Raw genomic sequence first — 18,084 nt, forward strand, 5'->3', positions numbered from 1 at the left:
ATCTATAACTATAAAAAAATACTTGATAAATTCTTTTTTTTTATAAAAACTTTTATAAATTTTAAGAGGAAATCTGAAAGAAACATATTCCTAAACCTCTTGAACTAATTCTCCTTTCTTCTCCAAAAAGATTTTTAGTACCAAAAAGTATATACCAAAGTGCCTTTAAGTTGGAAATACCACATATGTACACTACATATGTACATGTGTATGTACATTATCTAATGTGACGTCAGTGATTGTGGCAAGCGGCAAATGCAAGTGCAAGTGCATGAAGCAAAAAGACCGGTCAGGTGAAGTTCCAACTGAATGTCAACAAACGGTATCTCAACCTTTGCTTCCACCTCTACCTCTAACTCTATCCTTCTCTTTCTTTTGCTTTATAGCCCTCTCTCTCTTTGCATCTCCTTGTCATGTAAATACTTTTTGAGAATTTTGTGTTTTTTTATCCTTATCCGCTATGTAAATGCCAGTCAGCAAATTTATGCCTTCTCTCTCTCTCTATCTCTATCTCTCTCTGTGTATTTCTATGCCACAGTCTATGCCCTCTCTCGCTCTTACCAAACCGGTGTGGCGTTGGTGTTGGCATCTCTTTTGCTCTGTAGAGCGTGTATATAGGTCAGCGGCACGGCCTGATGCGGCTGTGACGTCATTGTCGCCTCCTTTTTAGATGCCGCCGATGTCGATGAGTCGCTTTTGCGCTTCACGCTGCTGCAGCGACCTATTTACAAGATACACAGATACATACATATGTATCTGGAAGTCGCAACGTGCAACGTCTCACCCACTTCCGCATGTTACATATATTCCGTTTTGATCCCAGTCTGTACTGTACTACTATTCCGTTTTATTCATGTTCTATCATGTCCTGTCGTGTTCCAGGTAAAACAGCTTGATTGCATAAGTCGATGGAAAGAAATGAAGCTAAAACGGAAATGGCGACCGTTGAAGTTCAATGCAATGGTCTTGTCTTGTCTTGTCTTGTCCTCGATGTCCTGGTGCAAATACCGCACCAAGCCAGAGTGAGTAGAGTAGAGTATTTGTGCCGGTCAAGGCAATCCCAAGCCCCAGCCCATGCCCCAGCCCAGGTCCAAGTCAACCCCCATAGTTGAACTATTTTTAGCAACGTCAACAACGGCATGCTGAAATTTATGAATTAATGGGATGGCGATGGCAAAAAAAAAAAGAAAGAAAAATTTAAAGCATGCTTTTTTTTTCTTCACATATACATATACATATACTATTTGTATTTGTGTGTATTTGTGTGTATGTATGTGTACATCCGTTGGGTAAGCCTTGAACTGGGGAAGTGCACTTGCATTTTAGCCAAAGCTTTACAGTTTCTCGCCGTCACAAAGTCACAACCCTCATTGCGGGCCCGTTTATGCATTCAGTCAGTCTATCCATCCATCCATCCATCCATCCATACATACATATGTATGTATATATGTACTATATATTGTAGATCCCCAGCTGCGCATCTGCATCTGCAAGTTAATCAAGTGTCTGGAGCCGCATATGGGCGAAAGTGCAAGGAAATATAGTAGTTACTGCAGACACACTTTCCCACTTGGGTCAATCGATTGAGTGGCACACAGAGAGAGAGTGAGAGGCACGTTATTGCCTCTAATTGGATATTTTTTGAAATTTTTTGGAGGCTTTTGAGTTACTGGATAGGGTTTGGATGAGATTGGATGGATGAGAAGCGCTGAGAACGGCGTGATCTAGTGGCACTTGGCTTAATAGCTTGAGAAGCGCAGAGAAAGGCGTCATTTTTTAAAGTAAATTACAATTATCTGTTTAAATATCTTAAGAATAAGTATAAGTAGTATAGTATACTTAAGAAGTATAAGTACATATATCGTACTTAAGAGTACTCTACTTCCTAACTCTCTAAGGTTAAATCTTTGAGAAGCGCAGAGAAGGGCTCTTGTTTCAAGTACTTTGCTTCCTGAGTCTCTAAGCTTCTAAGCTTGAAGTAATGATCTACCTCTAGGTACTTAGCTTACTAGTTTGAGAAGCGCAGAGAAGGGCGCTATTTTTGAAATCAAATTATAATTATTTTTTTAAATATCTTGCTTCTTAAGTACTCTCCTTCCTAAGACTCTAAGTTTAAATATATGAGAAGCGCAGAGAGAGGCGGTATTTTATTCTCTTAACTAAAATATTTTATTTAATATCTTGCTTCTTAAATACTAGGCTTCCTTAGTCTCTAGGCTTAAATATTTAAGAAGCGCAAACAGAGGCGCATTTTTTTAAGTACTTAGTAAGCAAGTCTCTAAGGTTAAATATTTGAGAAGCGCAGAGAAGGGCGCTATTTTGTAAAGTAAATAAAAATGATTTCTTTCAAATATCTCGCTTCTCAAGTACTCTATTTTCTAAGTCTCTAAGCCTACATATATCTTTAAGAAACACAGAGAGAGGCGCTTTATTTATTAACTTTCCCGCATTATCCTCCACAAATAAAATCATAACAAAATCCTTGCTTTTCCAAAATGAATATACATATCAAAGAAACTGGCTGAATTGATTGCTTTTGGTTATTGGCTTTGAAACTCAACCGGCTCGGCTCTGGCATGTTTTGGGGCGCGACTTTGAAATCGGCTCACGGCCAAAATCAATGCCCCCCAGGAAAACAGCATTGATAAAGCTGATTTGTGGCAATCATGGGGGCTGGCTGGCTGGCTGGTTGGTTGCCGCCCCAGCGTGTTAACATGATTCAATCAGCGCCATCAAACGAGAGGCAGCAAGGTGAAATGCGAAACTCGACTGCCACAAGCACTGACGTCACAAACGGCATTCGCACTCCAAAGTTTTTTTGCGTCAAAAACGTGAACGTGAACGTGAATATAAATGAATGAATAATGCATATGCCTCTTAAAGTTTCCAACCAAAAGTTGATTATTTTTCCAAAAAATGATTTAATAAAAATTATGCTCAAAAAAGTTAAAGAAAGATTTGTAAATTGTTTTTAAAGCAAATTCTAAGCCAGGAAACTAAATTCTTGTAGTCGCTTTTGTTTTGGCGCCGCATCCGGATCCGGAGGCCATCAATCGCCGTACACCGAGGGGGGGGGGAGAGATCGGGAAATCACACCGTAGCTGCAGTAGAGTCGAATTATGCAAATCCTTGCCCTGGCTGACCGCCCCAAAGTGCCATGGACGGATAGATTTTAGAGCCACGGTCTCCCCCAGTCCCCTGGTCTACCAGTCCCTGTCCTAACCGACTCCCGGAGCGACCTTGGCCAGAGTTGCGTGCACAAATTGTGTGGGTTTTCTGGTTGTGATTTGTTTTCCTCTTTCTTTTTATAGATACACTAACTTGGGGCGATATATCAATGGATTAATCTAAGAGATAATAATGAGAATAAAAATAGAGGTGGTTTTTTAAGGTCTTTAGCTCAACTTTTTGAGAATCGCGTAGAAAGGCCCTTTTTTTTAAAAGGTCTATGATTTTAAGTGAAATTATAGGAATTTAGTTGCTAAAAAGCATATATATTCTTGAAATTATCTTGGAGATAACATAAGGGCTATTCTAGAGCTTCTATTTAAAGCCACTTAGGTTAAGTTTTTGAGAAGCGTGTAGAAAGGCGCTTTTTTGTTAGAAAGCTTATGATTTGAAGTGAAATTTATGAATTCTTGAATCTTAAATATATTTTAAGATGTTATTTAGAGCTTCTAGTTGAATCTCAACTTTTTGAGAAGCCTGTAGAAGGGCGTCTTATTACTATAAGACATATAACTTCCATTGATTAATTTATATAAATATTTAATAAAGTGTATCATTTAAAGTCTGGTTACCCTGATTTGTATGGCTTGATTTTCGTGTTTCGTGTTTTTTGTTTTCATTTTCATTCTCATTTTCTGTTTTCCGTTTCGGTGTTTTTATTTTTGGCAACCGTTCTCAGGTTTTTACATGCAAGCTGTTCACAATGGGCTGGGGTGGCCAAAAGGGTTGGTTTTTTTGGCCAGAATGGGCGGTGCAGGAGGAGACGCTTGTTGCCTGCTGTTTTGGCTTTCGTTCGACTTGGTCCTGGTTTTGCATTCGCCAAATGCACGTGTGGCCCAAAAGAATGAATGAAACGAGGGGCGTGCAAAGTGTTTCAACAACAACAAAAAAAATAGTGTTTTGTGTGCACGTCAGGCATTTTAAACATGTTCAGCTATTTGAAAGTTTTCCTCGTTTATTATCCGAGAGAAAAAAAGAGAAGAAGAAGGCTCAACAAAGGGGGTAAGGGAAAATAAAGGACAGGAAACAAACTTGTTAAGCGCACAATTTAAAAGGCAAAGGCGAACTTCGCCAAAAGGTGAAACTTTTCAAATGTCTCGAGTGCGTCAAAGGACCGAAGCGGACCGGAAAGGAGTTGCCAAAGACCACTTGGTAGAGATATGGCAGAGGCAGTAGTAGTAGTAGTAGTAGTAGCTGGAGAAGAGCACCCTTAGCCATGTCTCGCATAAGTGTGCAATCACTTCAGAAACTCACTTCAGCTCTTCGTGCACAATCGAGGCAGGCTATAAGTCGTATAAGGCAGGCAACAAAAAATTGCACTGCGATTTCAACTAAAAGTAATCAATTGCTATAAGCTCAAGCCGAACCATTCCCAGTTAATCCAATAAATGTGGCAGATGTTGCAGAAACTTTTACTTCACACAATACAGTAATTCCCATCCTGTCCAGTCCTGGTTCTGGTCACAATCAAAGTAATCTCCATTCAATTTGTTAAGACCCGAAACCATTTACTGACCCGCCCGTTTCACTGTTTTGTGTGTGGTTTTAATTTTAATGCACCCGCCAAAAGCGGTACGGGTGGCGGGGGGCCAGACGATAAGGCTATAAGGCTATAAGGCCAACAAGCAAAGTCAAGCGAGTGAAAGCAAAGTACAAAGCAGACAGTCAGCGAGACACACATACAATGGACGCAGAAAAAAGGATACGGCTTGAAGATGCGACTAAAAAGATACCTGGTAACCTAGGAGACCTGGGAAAAAGGTGATTCGAAAAGCCTTTGAAATTGACCGAGTTTTAACGGGTCATTTTCCTTAATTTATTTAGCCATAGGCTTTGGGAAATTCTGGGCAGATACTTTTGGAAACTATAAGTAGGAGCTAGCTAGTTATTTTGCAATTTTTACATAGTTTTTTGCTAAAAAGCATGCTTTTTACATCAAATGTACAAGTTTTTGGAGTCTTTTATCAAAAATTCTTATGTAAAACTTATAAATTTTTTGAAACATCATATCCTTTTATGTTGAATGCTCAAATATTTAATAAGGTAAGTAAAGGTAGTTGATTTAAAAACACATATCATATTTTAAAAAGCATGCTTTTTATATAAAATGTAACATTTTCGAATAATTAACTCCAAAAGGCTTTCTTAAAAACCATATCCCCTTTGAAAAAGCATGCTTTTTTTGTAAGATTTTACATTTTTCGAAAAAGATAAGATTGTAAGATTTAAAGCATATTCTTTTTGAAAAAGCACGCTTTTTTTATTAGAGCCCCGGTTTTTGAAAGGAACTCTTTAATATTTGTAAAAAATCGTGTATAATTTTTAAAAAGTAATGCTTTTTATAGGAAATTTAATGTTATTTTGTAAAGCTAAACCTAAAATGCATCTACATTTTATTAAATATAATCTCAAAAGCATAGTCTCTTCTAAAAAGCATGCTTTTTCTATGAAATGTAATATTTTTCCAAAAAAGCATGCTTTTTTGGTGAACATTCATGTATATCAGAACTAATACACTATTTCAACAGGGCAACTCTCTTAGTTGCTTAGTTGCACTATGTTTTATATTAAAAAGCATGCTTTTTGAAAAAGCATATGTGTACTTTAAAATGGTAGAGTCACTATTAATTAGTTAACAACAAGTTTTAGTTAAAAAGCATGCTTATCAAAAAAGCAAATCTTTTACCTTTAATTTTTTAAACTTTTTTTTAGGGAAAAAAGCATGCTTTAAAACATAAATAACAGTAATTATGTTTAGAAGTCAAGACTTGGTCAAGATTTCAAAGATGTGACTATATTACTTGTCCTTTACTAAGAAGTTTTAGGCGAAAAAAGCATGCTTTTTAAAAAAGCCATTTTTTTAATTATAATTTTGTAAACAATTTTGAGTAAAAAGCATGCTTTTTCAAATAAAACAACAGTAAGGATGTTAAGAAGTCAAAACATGGTCAAGATTTCAAAAATATGTTTCCTATTACTTCATTTAGTAAGCGAAAAAAGCATGCTTTTTAAAAAAGCATACCCAAAAAAAAAAAGGTGCTGGGTATTGAAGCACATACACACGCTCATACATGTACGCTAACCGGCGCTCATTGTTGGCTGGCTGTTGGCTGTTGGCTGTCCATTGTTCCATGGCTTTGTTGCTGACGTTGACGTCGCTTGTCGCCTTGTCGCTGCCAGCAATACAGCAGTAACAACTACCACTACATATACTATACTATACTGGCATAGTAGAGCATAGTGGGTCTGGCGAGCGGGATCAAAAGTCAAGAACAATGACAGCAAATAGCAAGCGGCAAGCAGCGAGCAAAAGTCAAGTTGCAAGTTGAAATGTGTGGCAATTGTTTGCCAGAGTAAAAGGCGAAAGTGAAAGTGTAAGCCTCGTCAATCATGAACAAACAAAAAAAAATAGAAAAAAGGGCGACAAGGAGAGAAATATATATACAAGTTCTATATAAGATTTATAAAAAAAAAAAATATATATTTTCTTTCAATGCATTTGTAATGGGAATCAGTGTCAGCATTTCTAGCGTCAAAAGGCATCAATTTACCAATTTATCCCGATGCATTCGATTCGCTCTTCATTTGTTATTGAACTTCTATTGGAATGGGAGGCGGTGGGAGGAGCATTGTTCCCCAAGAAAATCAAAGCATTCCACCCCACACTCTACACTCTACACAGGACATAACCCAATCAGCAGAACCCCACTTCAAGCAACATTATCAATGTCAAACTCATGTCAATTCACTAAGACGATTACAGGATATCATCAAAGGATATTGTTATGTCTCAATCGGTTGGAAGGGAGACAGGCCCGGTAAAGGGAGGGGGGGGAGAGGGCAAAGGTCGTGAGTGAGGAGAGCTGGAATGTTAATGTTAATGATATTGTGTGTGTGTGTGTCTGTTGGCTGTTTTTTTGGGCAACTGTCACACTGTCACAGTGGCACATTGCGCATACGCCGCATACGCCCGCCTGCCTGCCACCATATGTGCCGATTTCCGTGGGTGTGCCTGCCTGCCTGTGTGTGTGTGTGTGTGTGTGTGCTTGGGTGTCTGTGTCTTTCTATTTGTTTGTGCATCTGCATTGACTATCATCTCCCACCATTCATCATCTCCGCTCTCGTCTCGTCTCATTTGAGGTGAGTAGTGTTTAACATATGGGAGGTATACTAACAGTATTTTTCACTTTTACTCGCTGGCTTATTTATTTTAATTAAATGCCTGCGATAAGAGTAGTTTCTAATTAGTTAATGTCTGGCTGGTGAAAGGGATTTGGTTTTGAAAGTGAAACTTAGTTCAAGGTCTTGCTATTGGTTATCAGACTATGGGTTTATAAAGTATCTATAAGAAAGTATATATCTATATCTAGCAAAATGACTAGACTAGTTCCTAGAAAGAGACTAGTTTTAATCGATAGTTTGGTGGAAATATTGTACTAATCGATCTAGACTAGAAAAGAGGCTTGTTTCCTAACTAAGGATTCTTTAACCATTTTTTGTCTGATATATAAAAAAAAAAACTGAGAGATACAAAGTTTTAATCGAAATTTTGCTAAAAAGACTACAATAATCGATGGTATCGATATTATAGCAATTTTACAACAATTTTATATCGATAGCTTTTAAGTGTGTTTGGTAATATTAAAGGTATAATGAGATAGACGTTATAATAAATGAGATCTATCTATAGTGTATGGATTTTATATCAATAGTAAATCGATATACATATTCATTAATCGTTAGTATTTCGATTCTATATCAATATATCAATAGTGTATCCCAATTTTAATGATAATATATTTTCAAAACTTTGGATTCTTAAAAGTCTTGGGACATATTACGGCACATATTATGGGACATAGGGATTGCAGGACATAGGGATGCATACCATAGGGATTATGGGACAGTTATGGGACATATATTAGAAAATCGGAGAAATATCGAATCTATATTAATAGTTTATCGATAGTATTGTATATAAATCGATAATAACTCGATAGTACATTGATGTTTTATAGACAAATTACCGATAATATATCGATAGAATATTTTTCTATGAAAGTTCTATCTTTTTTTGCTAAAACTTCCATTTCCCTAAATATATATCTTGTAATTTATAGATTTTTAATGTTTACCTATCGCGCAGAAGAGGGGGCGAGGCGTTGGAGAGGTTTTCACCGCTCAAGGGCTGCTCCTGGCGCGGCCGGAGAACCGGAGTTAGGCCCCATCTCTCAATGAAATCGATGCGGGAAATGGTTGAGGACGAGCGAGTGGTGCGTATCGCTAAATGGGCCACTGCTCAGCAGGCTCCAGGCCTCCTCCAGACCTCCTCCTGCTCCGCACTACCTTGTCTATTAACGATTCAATTGTGCTCGTGACTAAATCCAGACACTGATCCTGATCCTGATACTGATCCAGTTCTCGTTCCAGTTTTCTGTTCCGATCCAGTTCCTGTTCCACTGCAGATTCTGGCCATGAATATAAATTCCAAAATTTTGGCTAGCATTTGGCAAAATGTTTCTCTGGCTTGGGCCCTCGAAGACTTTTTAGGATTTTGTTTTTTTAGCTTTCTTATTGATTTGTTTTTTTTATAACTTTTAGAGTTGATTTTCGATTGCTGATGTTTGCATTTTTTGTTTATTTTTCATTTTTATTTTTCTGTTACTGTTGAGGCATAGATTTAATTTATTTTTGAATTTATAAATTTTATACTTTTTTTGGATTTTTCAATGCTTTTCACAATTAATTTTCACATCAAAACAATCAACACACACACACTGACACACACACCTCCTCTGCAGAACACCCAACACCAATAAAGCACCTCGGCACAGTTCCATTTTCGCGTTGAGAGTTTTTTTTTATTTGGTTTTGGGACTGGACCGGAAACAGCAAGTGAAAATGGTAATTTCCGCTTTTAGCCACACACACACTCACACACTCCTACATACTGAATATGTATATAGGGTATACACACGTATTTAAGTTTCTTGTTGTTTTGGTTTCTTTTTTTTTTTGTTTTTTTTTTCTTGTTTTTGGATAAAAATAGGCTCCAAGAAAATTGAAGCAGAAATTCGAAACAAGTTTTCGCGACAGAGAAGGCAAGCACGGCGAGCAAGCGAGACGGATGATGAAAGCCAGAGAGAAATGCCTTGAATGTCCTTTACCTATTGATTTTCAGACTCACAGAGTCTAGATTTTTTTACTTTTATTTATATTTTATATTTAAAATAGGTTTTCTTTAATTCTCTAATAATATTTATTAATTATTTAAGTATTTTTATAAAAAAAACATCTATTTTGTTTATATTTGGCGCGATTTTTGGTGTTTGGGGAACAAAAACAACCTTGAACCTTTCGGAAATGGAGTTGTCGGCTGCAGGACGAAAAAAAACTTTAAGGGGGGCGATTGGGGGGGGAAACAGGTGAAAAACACTCACACACAAACACACACATATGAGTAGAACGTGGGTTGAAGGAAACGCCTACACTTTTTTTTAGTTTTTAGTTTTTATTTCAACACACGCGTGAAAAATATATAATATTTTTTAAAATTTAAAATTTGAATAGATTATTTTTAAGATAAAGAAAAGTGCAAAATAAAATAGAAGAGAAAGCAGCAGGAGCAGCAGAAGAAGAAGTACTAGAAGCAACGAAGTGTCGCCTTCTTTTGCCTTTGATTTGTATTTTCCCTCTAGCGTCCCTGTTTTTTTTTTTTTGCAGGTCCTTTTTTTTGTCCTTTCCCGTTGCCCGTTTCCCGCTTTTCGCCTATTCCCTTTTTGGCATTTTTCGTTTGCTTTTGCTAGCTTTTTTCCAGCTTCGAGGGCCAGAATAAATAACATTCGCCTGGAAGAGCGCGCAAAACGTGCTTGAAAAAAACAACAACAACAACAACTAAAAAACAACAATGAATAGAAAAATAAAACAACAACAACGAAAAAAAAGGACAAGAATCGAAACAAAATGAAAATGAAACGAACACGAAGATGAAATGAAGGCGTAAGGGAACGTAATGGAAATGGAACAGGACGAAAGGCGAAAGGCGGCGAGAATGTTGGGCCGAATAAGTGGCAAGCGAGAAATTGAAGCGTGTAAGCGCTTAACTGGCGATGTAATGACACTCACACTACCACACACCACCAATACACACACACACCAGCACACACCAAGAGACACGTGCACTGTGTGTATAACAAAACACACCAATACGAGGGCAAAGCTCGTGAGTCATTGTGCGAAGCAAGTGCGAATGAAACAGACACACAAAGAGAGAGAGAGAAAGAGAGTTAAACACACACACACATACTAACACAACCAAAAGAACCGAATGAATTCAAAAAATGTTGAGGCCAAAGAGAAATTGGTCGGAAAGGGGGTGGTGAGGGGACTAGGGGGCCACAATCACTCAAAACACAAAAAAATACTAAAACAAGTGATTATAATTAAAATTAAAATTTAAGATTTAAAAAAATGAATAATAAAAAATATTTTAAATTCATATTTATGAGAAAAAGAGGAAATTTCAAACATTTCTGGGGCCAACCTGGCGTATACTTTATGAAATATTACTTTAAATAATATTAAAATATAGTAACTAAACTAATATTAATACTAATTATATTGGAATGAAGAAGAAACGTAAAAAAAATAACGACTTTTAGAAAATACTTCAAGCCACAGTGGCGTATACTTAATATTCTATTACTCATACGCACTGTTGTCTTTAAAAAATGTAGTAAATAAAATAGTATTGATATAAAACATATTTAATATAATATAGTATATATACTATGTTTATGCGATGTCAATCACGAATTCTTAAAAGCGTGATATATATGGAAATAACCTCTGTTTATGCGAAACATATAATTTCGTGATTTGATTTTAGTAGAAATACCAGCCGCGTAAAATGAGGTATTTTAGTCTGGCCAGACTTTCACAAAAAGTAAACAAACTTAGCAACGCGAAGGATAATCTTAAATTCTTTACTATATTTTCTTAATTTCCAAAGACGCTAATTGGAAATTTTATTAAATTTTAAGATTTACGCGCGGCGTTGCCACCTGATTTTATCACCAATTCATGATTTGAGGCTTTGAAATCGTGAAATTAAATCATGAATTCGACATCGCATAAACACAGTAATAAATATTGAATAATTTGAAACTTAAAAAATAAATTAAGATATTTATAAAAATCAAAGTCATTAAAAATGTAATAAAATAAATGAACTAAAAAGTTACTAGTTTTCTATGTCAGTGTATGTTCATGCACAATGGGAAACTTGTTGGCGGATTTATGCAACTAACACACACACCGACACACACACACCGACACACAGACACACACAACAGCCACAACGACGACGACGACGACGAAGCATCCAGGCGCAAAAGGACGAAAACGAACGCAAAGAACGAAAGGACAACGCACATGGCCCTTTAGTGCGTGTGCGTGTGGCAGTATACGCTTGTGTTAGTGTGTGTGTGTGTATACGTTTGTGTTTATGTGCTGGTGCGTGTCCTGCGTTCGTTTACCGTTATGCCGTGTGCTGCTTGCGCCTCATTTATTGGCGTTTCGTGCTTTACCCGCTGCTTCGTTGGTGTAGCCTAGCATTGTGAGCTTTTATCCTGGCAGTTATTATCAGACACCTTAGATACACCTCTTCTGGGTCCTGCCACCTCTCTTGCTCTTGCTCTCTCTCTCTCTTTCTCTTTCTCCCACCTGACGACGCCTTGGCTGTCTCTTTCTACACTCAAGAGTGTTAAGCAGCTGTCAGTTTTTTTTTTTTTTTTTTTTTTTTATTTTTGTGTGTTGTTTTTTTTTTTTAATTTTTTTTCGTTTTTTTTTTTTTTTTGCTATTTGTTTGTGCTTTTGTTGCGTCTGCGTGTTTGCTGTTGTTGCAGAGGGGGGAGGAATAACGCTAGGCCGGGCACCGGGTCGGGTGCGCCCCCCCCCCCCCTGCCATGCCATGCCCTCTTTCATCTCGGTGGCATCTCTCCGTAAATTTCTGAATTCCGTTTTCTTCTGCTGGCTGACTGGCTTTTTCTATTTTTTTTTTGGTGTGCGCAGTAAATACTTTACCCCCCCCCCCCCCCCCTGACCTGTAGAGACTCCCTAGAGTAGGAGAAAAGGACAGCAGGCAGTAAGTAGAACGAGACACAGCTCACGCCTTCGAGAACTGCCTTTGTCTTTGGCTCAGAACTAACCGATTTTGACTGAAAATGCCGGGAAAATCATAAAGAAAAAGGGGTTAACTCAACATAAAAACTCAACAGAACTCAAGAACTTAATATAAAATTATAAATAAAATAAAAACAAAATTAAAATAATACATACGACTCTATGGTAATAGATGAGTCAATATCCATAATGTCCGATTTTTGCACTTTTTTTTGAAATTCAATTAGGTTCCAAGTATTGTTACTCTTTTTTTTTCTCCGATTTATTGTTCAACTGTCACCTGTCGATGCTGCTAATTGATTGATGGCCTCAACTGCATTTTGTGTTAACTTTTAAGGACCACCCTGCCACCCTACCACCCCACCAACCTACCTCTCTCTAACCATTCTACCGCTTTTAATCAATTCTGATTAGCTATACGTGTGGCAACAATTTGGGGTTTCACACATATTGCCAATCTTTGTCTAACCGGAATCAGAATTGGAATCTGGTGGCACAACCACCCAGCCCAGTCCAGTCCAGCCCAGTCACCACACGGTAGCTCATCCATCAATTTCAACTGTCTGGATGTGTATGTATGTAAGTGTGTGTGTGTGTGGCATCCTTAAAAGGTCAACATCAACATCGGCTGTTGGTGCGACACAAAATTGAGTGCTTGCCAAAAGTGTTGTTCGTTAAATTGCAGTTAGGTAAAAGTTTATAGGGCTGATCGAAAAATTGAGAGTAGAAATTATGATTTTAATACCAGACACCAGGGCGTATGATTAATAAAATATTTAGAGGGGGTAGATGTTTTTTCAATTAAAATTATAAAAGGAATATCCTTATAAGAGAGACTATGATTTTGAAGAGAAATCAGACTACAAATTAAGACATAAGACATAAAGACCAGATAACAGGGCGTATGATTAATATTACTCATGACTTACGCCATGTAAGTCTTTTAGTATTTTTTAAAATAAACTATTAAATTAGACTATATTCATTGCTTTTCAAGACCACTAATTAATATAAACTTTATTGTTATAATTATAAGCTTGGTAATAACTATAAACTTTAAGCCAGACACCAGTGCGTATGATTAATTAAATATTACGTATACGCAGTGTGTGTTCTTAAAATTTAATACATTTTTTTTTTAGAAATTAGAGAGCTTAAGAAGCTGAAAAAAAACATAATTCAAAAGAGAGTAGAACCTAAGACATTGAAGACAGACCACTAGGCGTATGATTAATTAAATATTACGTATACGCCATGTAAACTGTTTAAAAAAAGGTAAAAAACTAAGAAAACAAGCCCTGTCTTATCTGAGATAAAGTCTAACAAAATACTACAAATTGTTAAGAAAATTCTTCAATTCTTCAAAAAATAAATCATACGCACTGTTGTTTTTAATAAAATTTGAAATTTAAATTATATTATTTTAAAAAAAACTATAAGAATACCATTTCTATGTCTTCGCAATGTATTTAAATTATTTTCTTAAATTTCCCTTTGTTATTTTCAGTATTTTTTTTTGTTGTAGATGTTTGTAAGGAAGATGAACACAAAGAGAAAGGAGCAAGGAATGCTAGAAACGCACACACACGCACACACTGACAGACTAAGACACCAACACATGGACGAAAAAAGAAACAAACACAGACACTGCAGTGGCAGGCAGCAGCACCATCACCAGCAGAAGCAGAAGCAGCAAATTGCCTTTGGAACGTCCTTAAGAAGGATATACCTCAAAAATATTGCTTACAGCGGAATCGTTGCTGTTGTTTCTGTTTCTTTTTCTCGTCGATTGTTGTTGTTGTTGTTGTTGTTGTTGTTGTTGTTGTTGTTTGCCAAGCAAGCATACCTGAAGAAAATAAAACAACAACAACAAGAAGAAAAAAGGTCCTGGCGAGAGTTGATGAAGGAAAAAACTTTCTCAGCTGTTTGGCATCTTAATAACTTTCTCCCTACCTTCCACTCCCTGTGTCTCTTTATCTCTTTATTTTTCTTTCTTTCTTCTTATTTTTTTTTTTTTTGTATATAAGTTAGCAATATGTTATGTGTTGTCCTACCTACTACTTTCTCCCCTTAACCCTCTGGCTTTCACCTTTCTCTTATTTTTTTTTTTGTTTTTTTGCCTTGGCGGCAACTTGTTTATATATATATATATATATATATATAAAAATTCTGATTTATTTCAAATGTACTTTTGCCTTTCAAAATGCCTGGCATGTCTTAGGAATTTCATTGCAAAAACACATCGATAGTACGATTTAAAAATAAAAAAAAAATAAATAAAAACAAAATACAAAACACTATTATTTTAAACACGCCTAGTGTTATATTATTTTTTTTTTGTTGTTTTTTTTTTTTGTGGCATGTTGTTGTTTGATATGTCAAGGTTAAGCACACGCACACCTACACCTAGACACACACACACACTCGTACAAAAATATACACACGCATACACACTAATACAGGTTTATGTATCTTTATAATTTCTTGTTTTAATTTTTTTTATTTTATTTTTCAATTAAGAACCGATTTTTTGCCGCACTTTTCTTTGGTATTTTTTTTTCACAATAAAAAAAATAAGTTTTTACCAAAAAAAAATAATAATTATTATTTTTAATTGATTTTTTGTTGATTATTAATTTTTTTTTTTTGTTTCGAGCACGTTTCGTTTTGTTGGCTTTTCGCGTTTTTTCCCGTTATTCGTTTATCGCCTGCTGCTGCTTCTGGTTTTTTGTTGCCCGCGGCAGTTTCTCGGCTTGTTCTTCTTGTTCTTGGTCCGCCGCCGCTTGCCTCTTTCACTTCTTTGTCACCTGCTCCTGCTCCTGCTCCTGCTCCTGCTTCTTGTTCTTCCTCTTCTTTGGCTTTTTCGCCTCTTTATCCTCTGCCACCGCCCACGCCCACAGACCCCTTGTTGATGCACCAAAATGGCGAAATGAATGGCAATGGAACACACACACACACACACACACACACAGCGTAGTAAGTAAAGAAAGTTGAAGCAAAAGTAGAAGCAGAAGCACTACCACCAACACAATATATAGTACCGTTACGCACAATTCCCCCAAAAACTTTTGAGTTTCAGTTTCGATTTCGATTTTGGTTTCGGTTTCGGTTTCGTTGGACCGCTCTTCGGCTCTTTGGCATCCTCGTCGGCATCTGCTTTCAGACTGATTTTCCTAGCCGATTATTTCTCGCCATCAGTGTTCCACTCTCTCACGTTTCGCCAAGAGAGAGAGACTCTCTTGATTTCTCTCTCCTCTCCTTGTTTGTTGATGCTGCGCGAAAAAGGGCAACGAAACGCAACGCAACGCAACGCAACGCCTTGAAACGGAACAGGACAGCTGAGAGCCTGTTGGAAGTAATGCCTCAGCTGTCCTTCCATAACGGATGCCTCCCATCCAGTTGAGGCTGGAAACTGGAAGCTGAGCTTTGCCAGCCTCTCGATTTCATTCGAGGATTTGTCAATGAATAAAGCTCTCGGGGGCGGCAAAACTCAATTCGATGACAGCTGTCAAATTTGGTATAGCGGTAAATGCGATATAAGGGTTTTTTTTACCGTTACTATTTTAGAGGGGGGTTTTGAAGGGTTTTTGTAAATTAAGTTTATGAAAAGGATACTTGAAAAATATTTTAACAGATTTAAAAAAAAAAATGCTCAAACCCCTTTATATTTAATCAGAATCTTTATTGTTTCTCAAATTATCTTCAAGAGATTTCCTGTTTTTGGTATTTAAGATTTTGTTTAACGTTTTTTTTTATCAAAATATTTATTCTTTTTGAAATAGACTTCAAAAATTTCCCTGTTTTAAGTTCTTAAGCTTTTTTTGGTCTATGGAGGATGCTCCTTTAAAACTTCATAACCTTTCCTATGTTTAGTTTTTAAGTTTCAAAATTTCTACATCTTTAAGTTATGTTCTTTAGTTTTAAAAAAAATCTAAGAAGCTAAGAGTCTTTAGGCTACCATGGGTAAGGGGTGTATATTATCTAAAAAAAACACAATAAACGACCTCTTAAAAAATATACTGAATATTTGCATATAAATAAAACCATTTATATGAATAATATTTTCATATAAAAAAAATTTTGATATTTAAAAATTATTTTACAATGTTACTAATATACATCTATCGAAATAGAATTTAAATAATACTTAATAGGTTCAATTATTAGGTAAAAATTCCAAAAAAGTAAGCTGTAAGCTGGCTTACTAGATTTTAAAGCCACAGGTAGCCTTCATTAAATAAAGTTTTCTTTGAATTTTATTTAAAATCCACTTTGAAACACTATAGCCATATTTCCAATCACTTCCTGGCCTTTTTTCTTTTGGCCAAAACAAAATATGACAAATGCAGAAATATCAAACAATTAACCCCATATTTCTACTCCATTCAGTTTAATTGAAACTGTCAACAGCATAGTTTCCTGCAGGCACTGAACCAGAAAATAAATTGCAATTTCCTCAAGACTTTTACAAAAAGAAAATCGAAAAATTGCAATAACTGCAAGTGGCATTTATGGAAAATTTCAACCAAAAATAGAATTCCCATCAAAAGGAGGCCCGAAGGTTATGAAAGTGAAATGAAAATTGCCTTTCACTTTTCGGCTTTAAATGTTGTTTTTTTGATTTTTGGCTCCTTGGGGCTGTCATGGCTGGCGATGGAATGCAATGGAATGGAACAAGTGACAGCTGTCAGTGGGACTGTCAGCTGTCAGCGGGGTGAGCTTTTTTTTGTAGCCGACTGGAAGCCGGATCCGGAAGCTGAGAAAGCTTCGGTTTTTTTCGAGCGGCATCGAAAAGCTCCGATTTTTGGATGCTGGGCGCGCAAACGACCAAAATCTTGAATGAATCGAAAAAAAGCTCCGAAGCCGAAAAAGGTGGGTCGATGGGTCAACTGCAGTTCACCGGCTTACACAGGTAATGGGTGACGTCAGAAGAAGAGGAAGGGGCCGCGTAAGTCTGACTGTCAAGGCTGAACACTCTCTATATACTTAGCATATGACTATATGTATATAGGGGTATGTATGTATGTATATACCACCCATCTAGGGTAGTAATGCAATTAAGCCGGCACATGCGACACTCGCGCAGCATTGAAATTCAATTGATATTCCGTGTACAAAATCAATTAGTCAGGTCCACTGGCCGATAAGGACGAAAAGGACACTGGCCAGATGTAAAAAAAAAGGCCCAACTAAAAGAAGAAGCTGAAACTAATTGAATAAATGCAGCCAAAGAGTAGTTATATTAAATATTGAATCAAACAAGCCAAAAAGGTCATAAAGAAGGTCTCTCCAAAAATTCCCAATTTCTATATTTTTTTTTTTGGGTAATTTTCATTGTGCCAATGGCAATTAATCAAGCTTAAATATTTATGGGAAAGTTGTGTGCATTTTGTAGTAAGGTCCTTGCTGAAAGGCTGGCCAAAACTGGCCTAGAGAGAGGGAGAGGTTGGCTATAATAAATTGAACGTTCGACTGTGGTTGCGGTGGAACTTGTATTCCATCAATTAGGACAATGCGAGGACATTGGAGCGGCTTTTGAATTTATTTTTGGACATATTCTTGGCCCATGACGCACACGCATGGCCATTGAATCTGAATCTGAATCGGAATCTGAATCAGATACTACTAATATAATAACAAGGATAATGCCACCAGGCTGCCAAAAAAAAAATA

General features: G+C 36.7%; 1 protein-coding gene across 14 annotated transcripts in view; it reads right to left on the reverse strand.

Annotated features, from left to right (window-relative positions):
• LOC108129539 (potassium voltage-gated channel protein Shaker) overlaps positions 1-18,084 on the reverse strand; it is a 159,310-nt gene that overhangs the window by 16,815 nt on the left and 124,411 nt on the right. The window contains exon 1 of one of the 14 annotated variants that reach the window (XM_043210188.2): positions 12,568-12,614. The exons of the other annotated variants lie outside the window; for them this stretch is intronic. Coding sequence (XP_043066123.1) covers positions 12,568-12,599 — 32 coding nt within the window. The 5' untranslated portion in view covers positions 12,600-12,614. Of the gene's footprint in view, positions 1-12,567; positions 12,615-18,084 lie in introns of those variants that run through there. 14 annotated transcript variants of the gene reach the window in all.

This window comes from Drosophila bipectinata, chromosome XL (assembly GCF_030179905.1).
Source record: "Drosophila bipectinata strain 14024-0381.07 chromosome XL, DbipHiC1v2, whole genome shotgun sequence".
Classification (NCBI taxonomy): Eukaryota; Metazoa; Arthropoda; class Insecta; order Diptera; family Drosophilidae; genus Drosophila; species Drosophila bipectinata.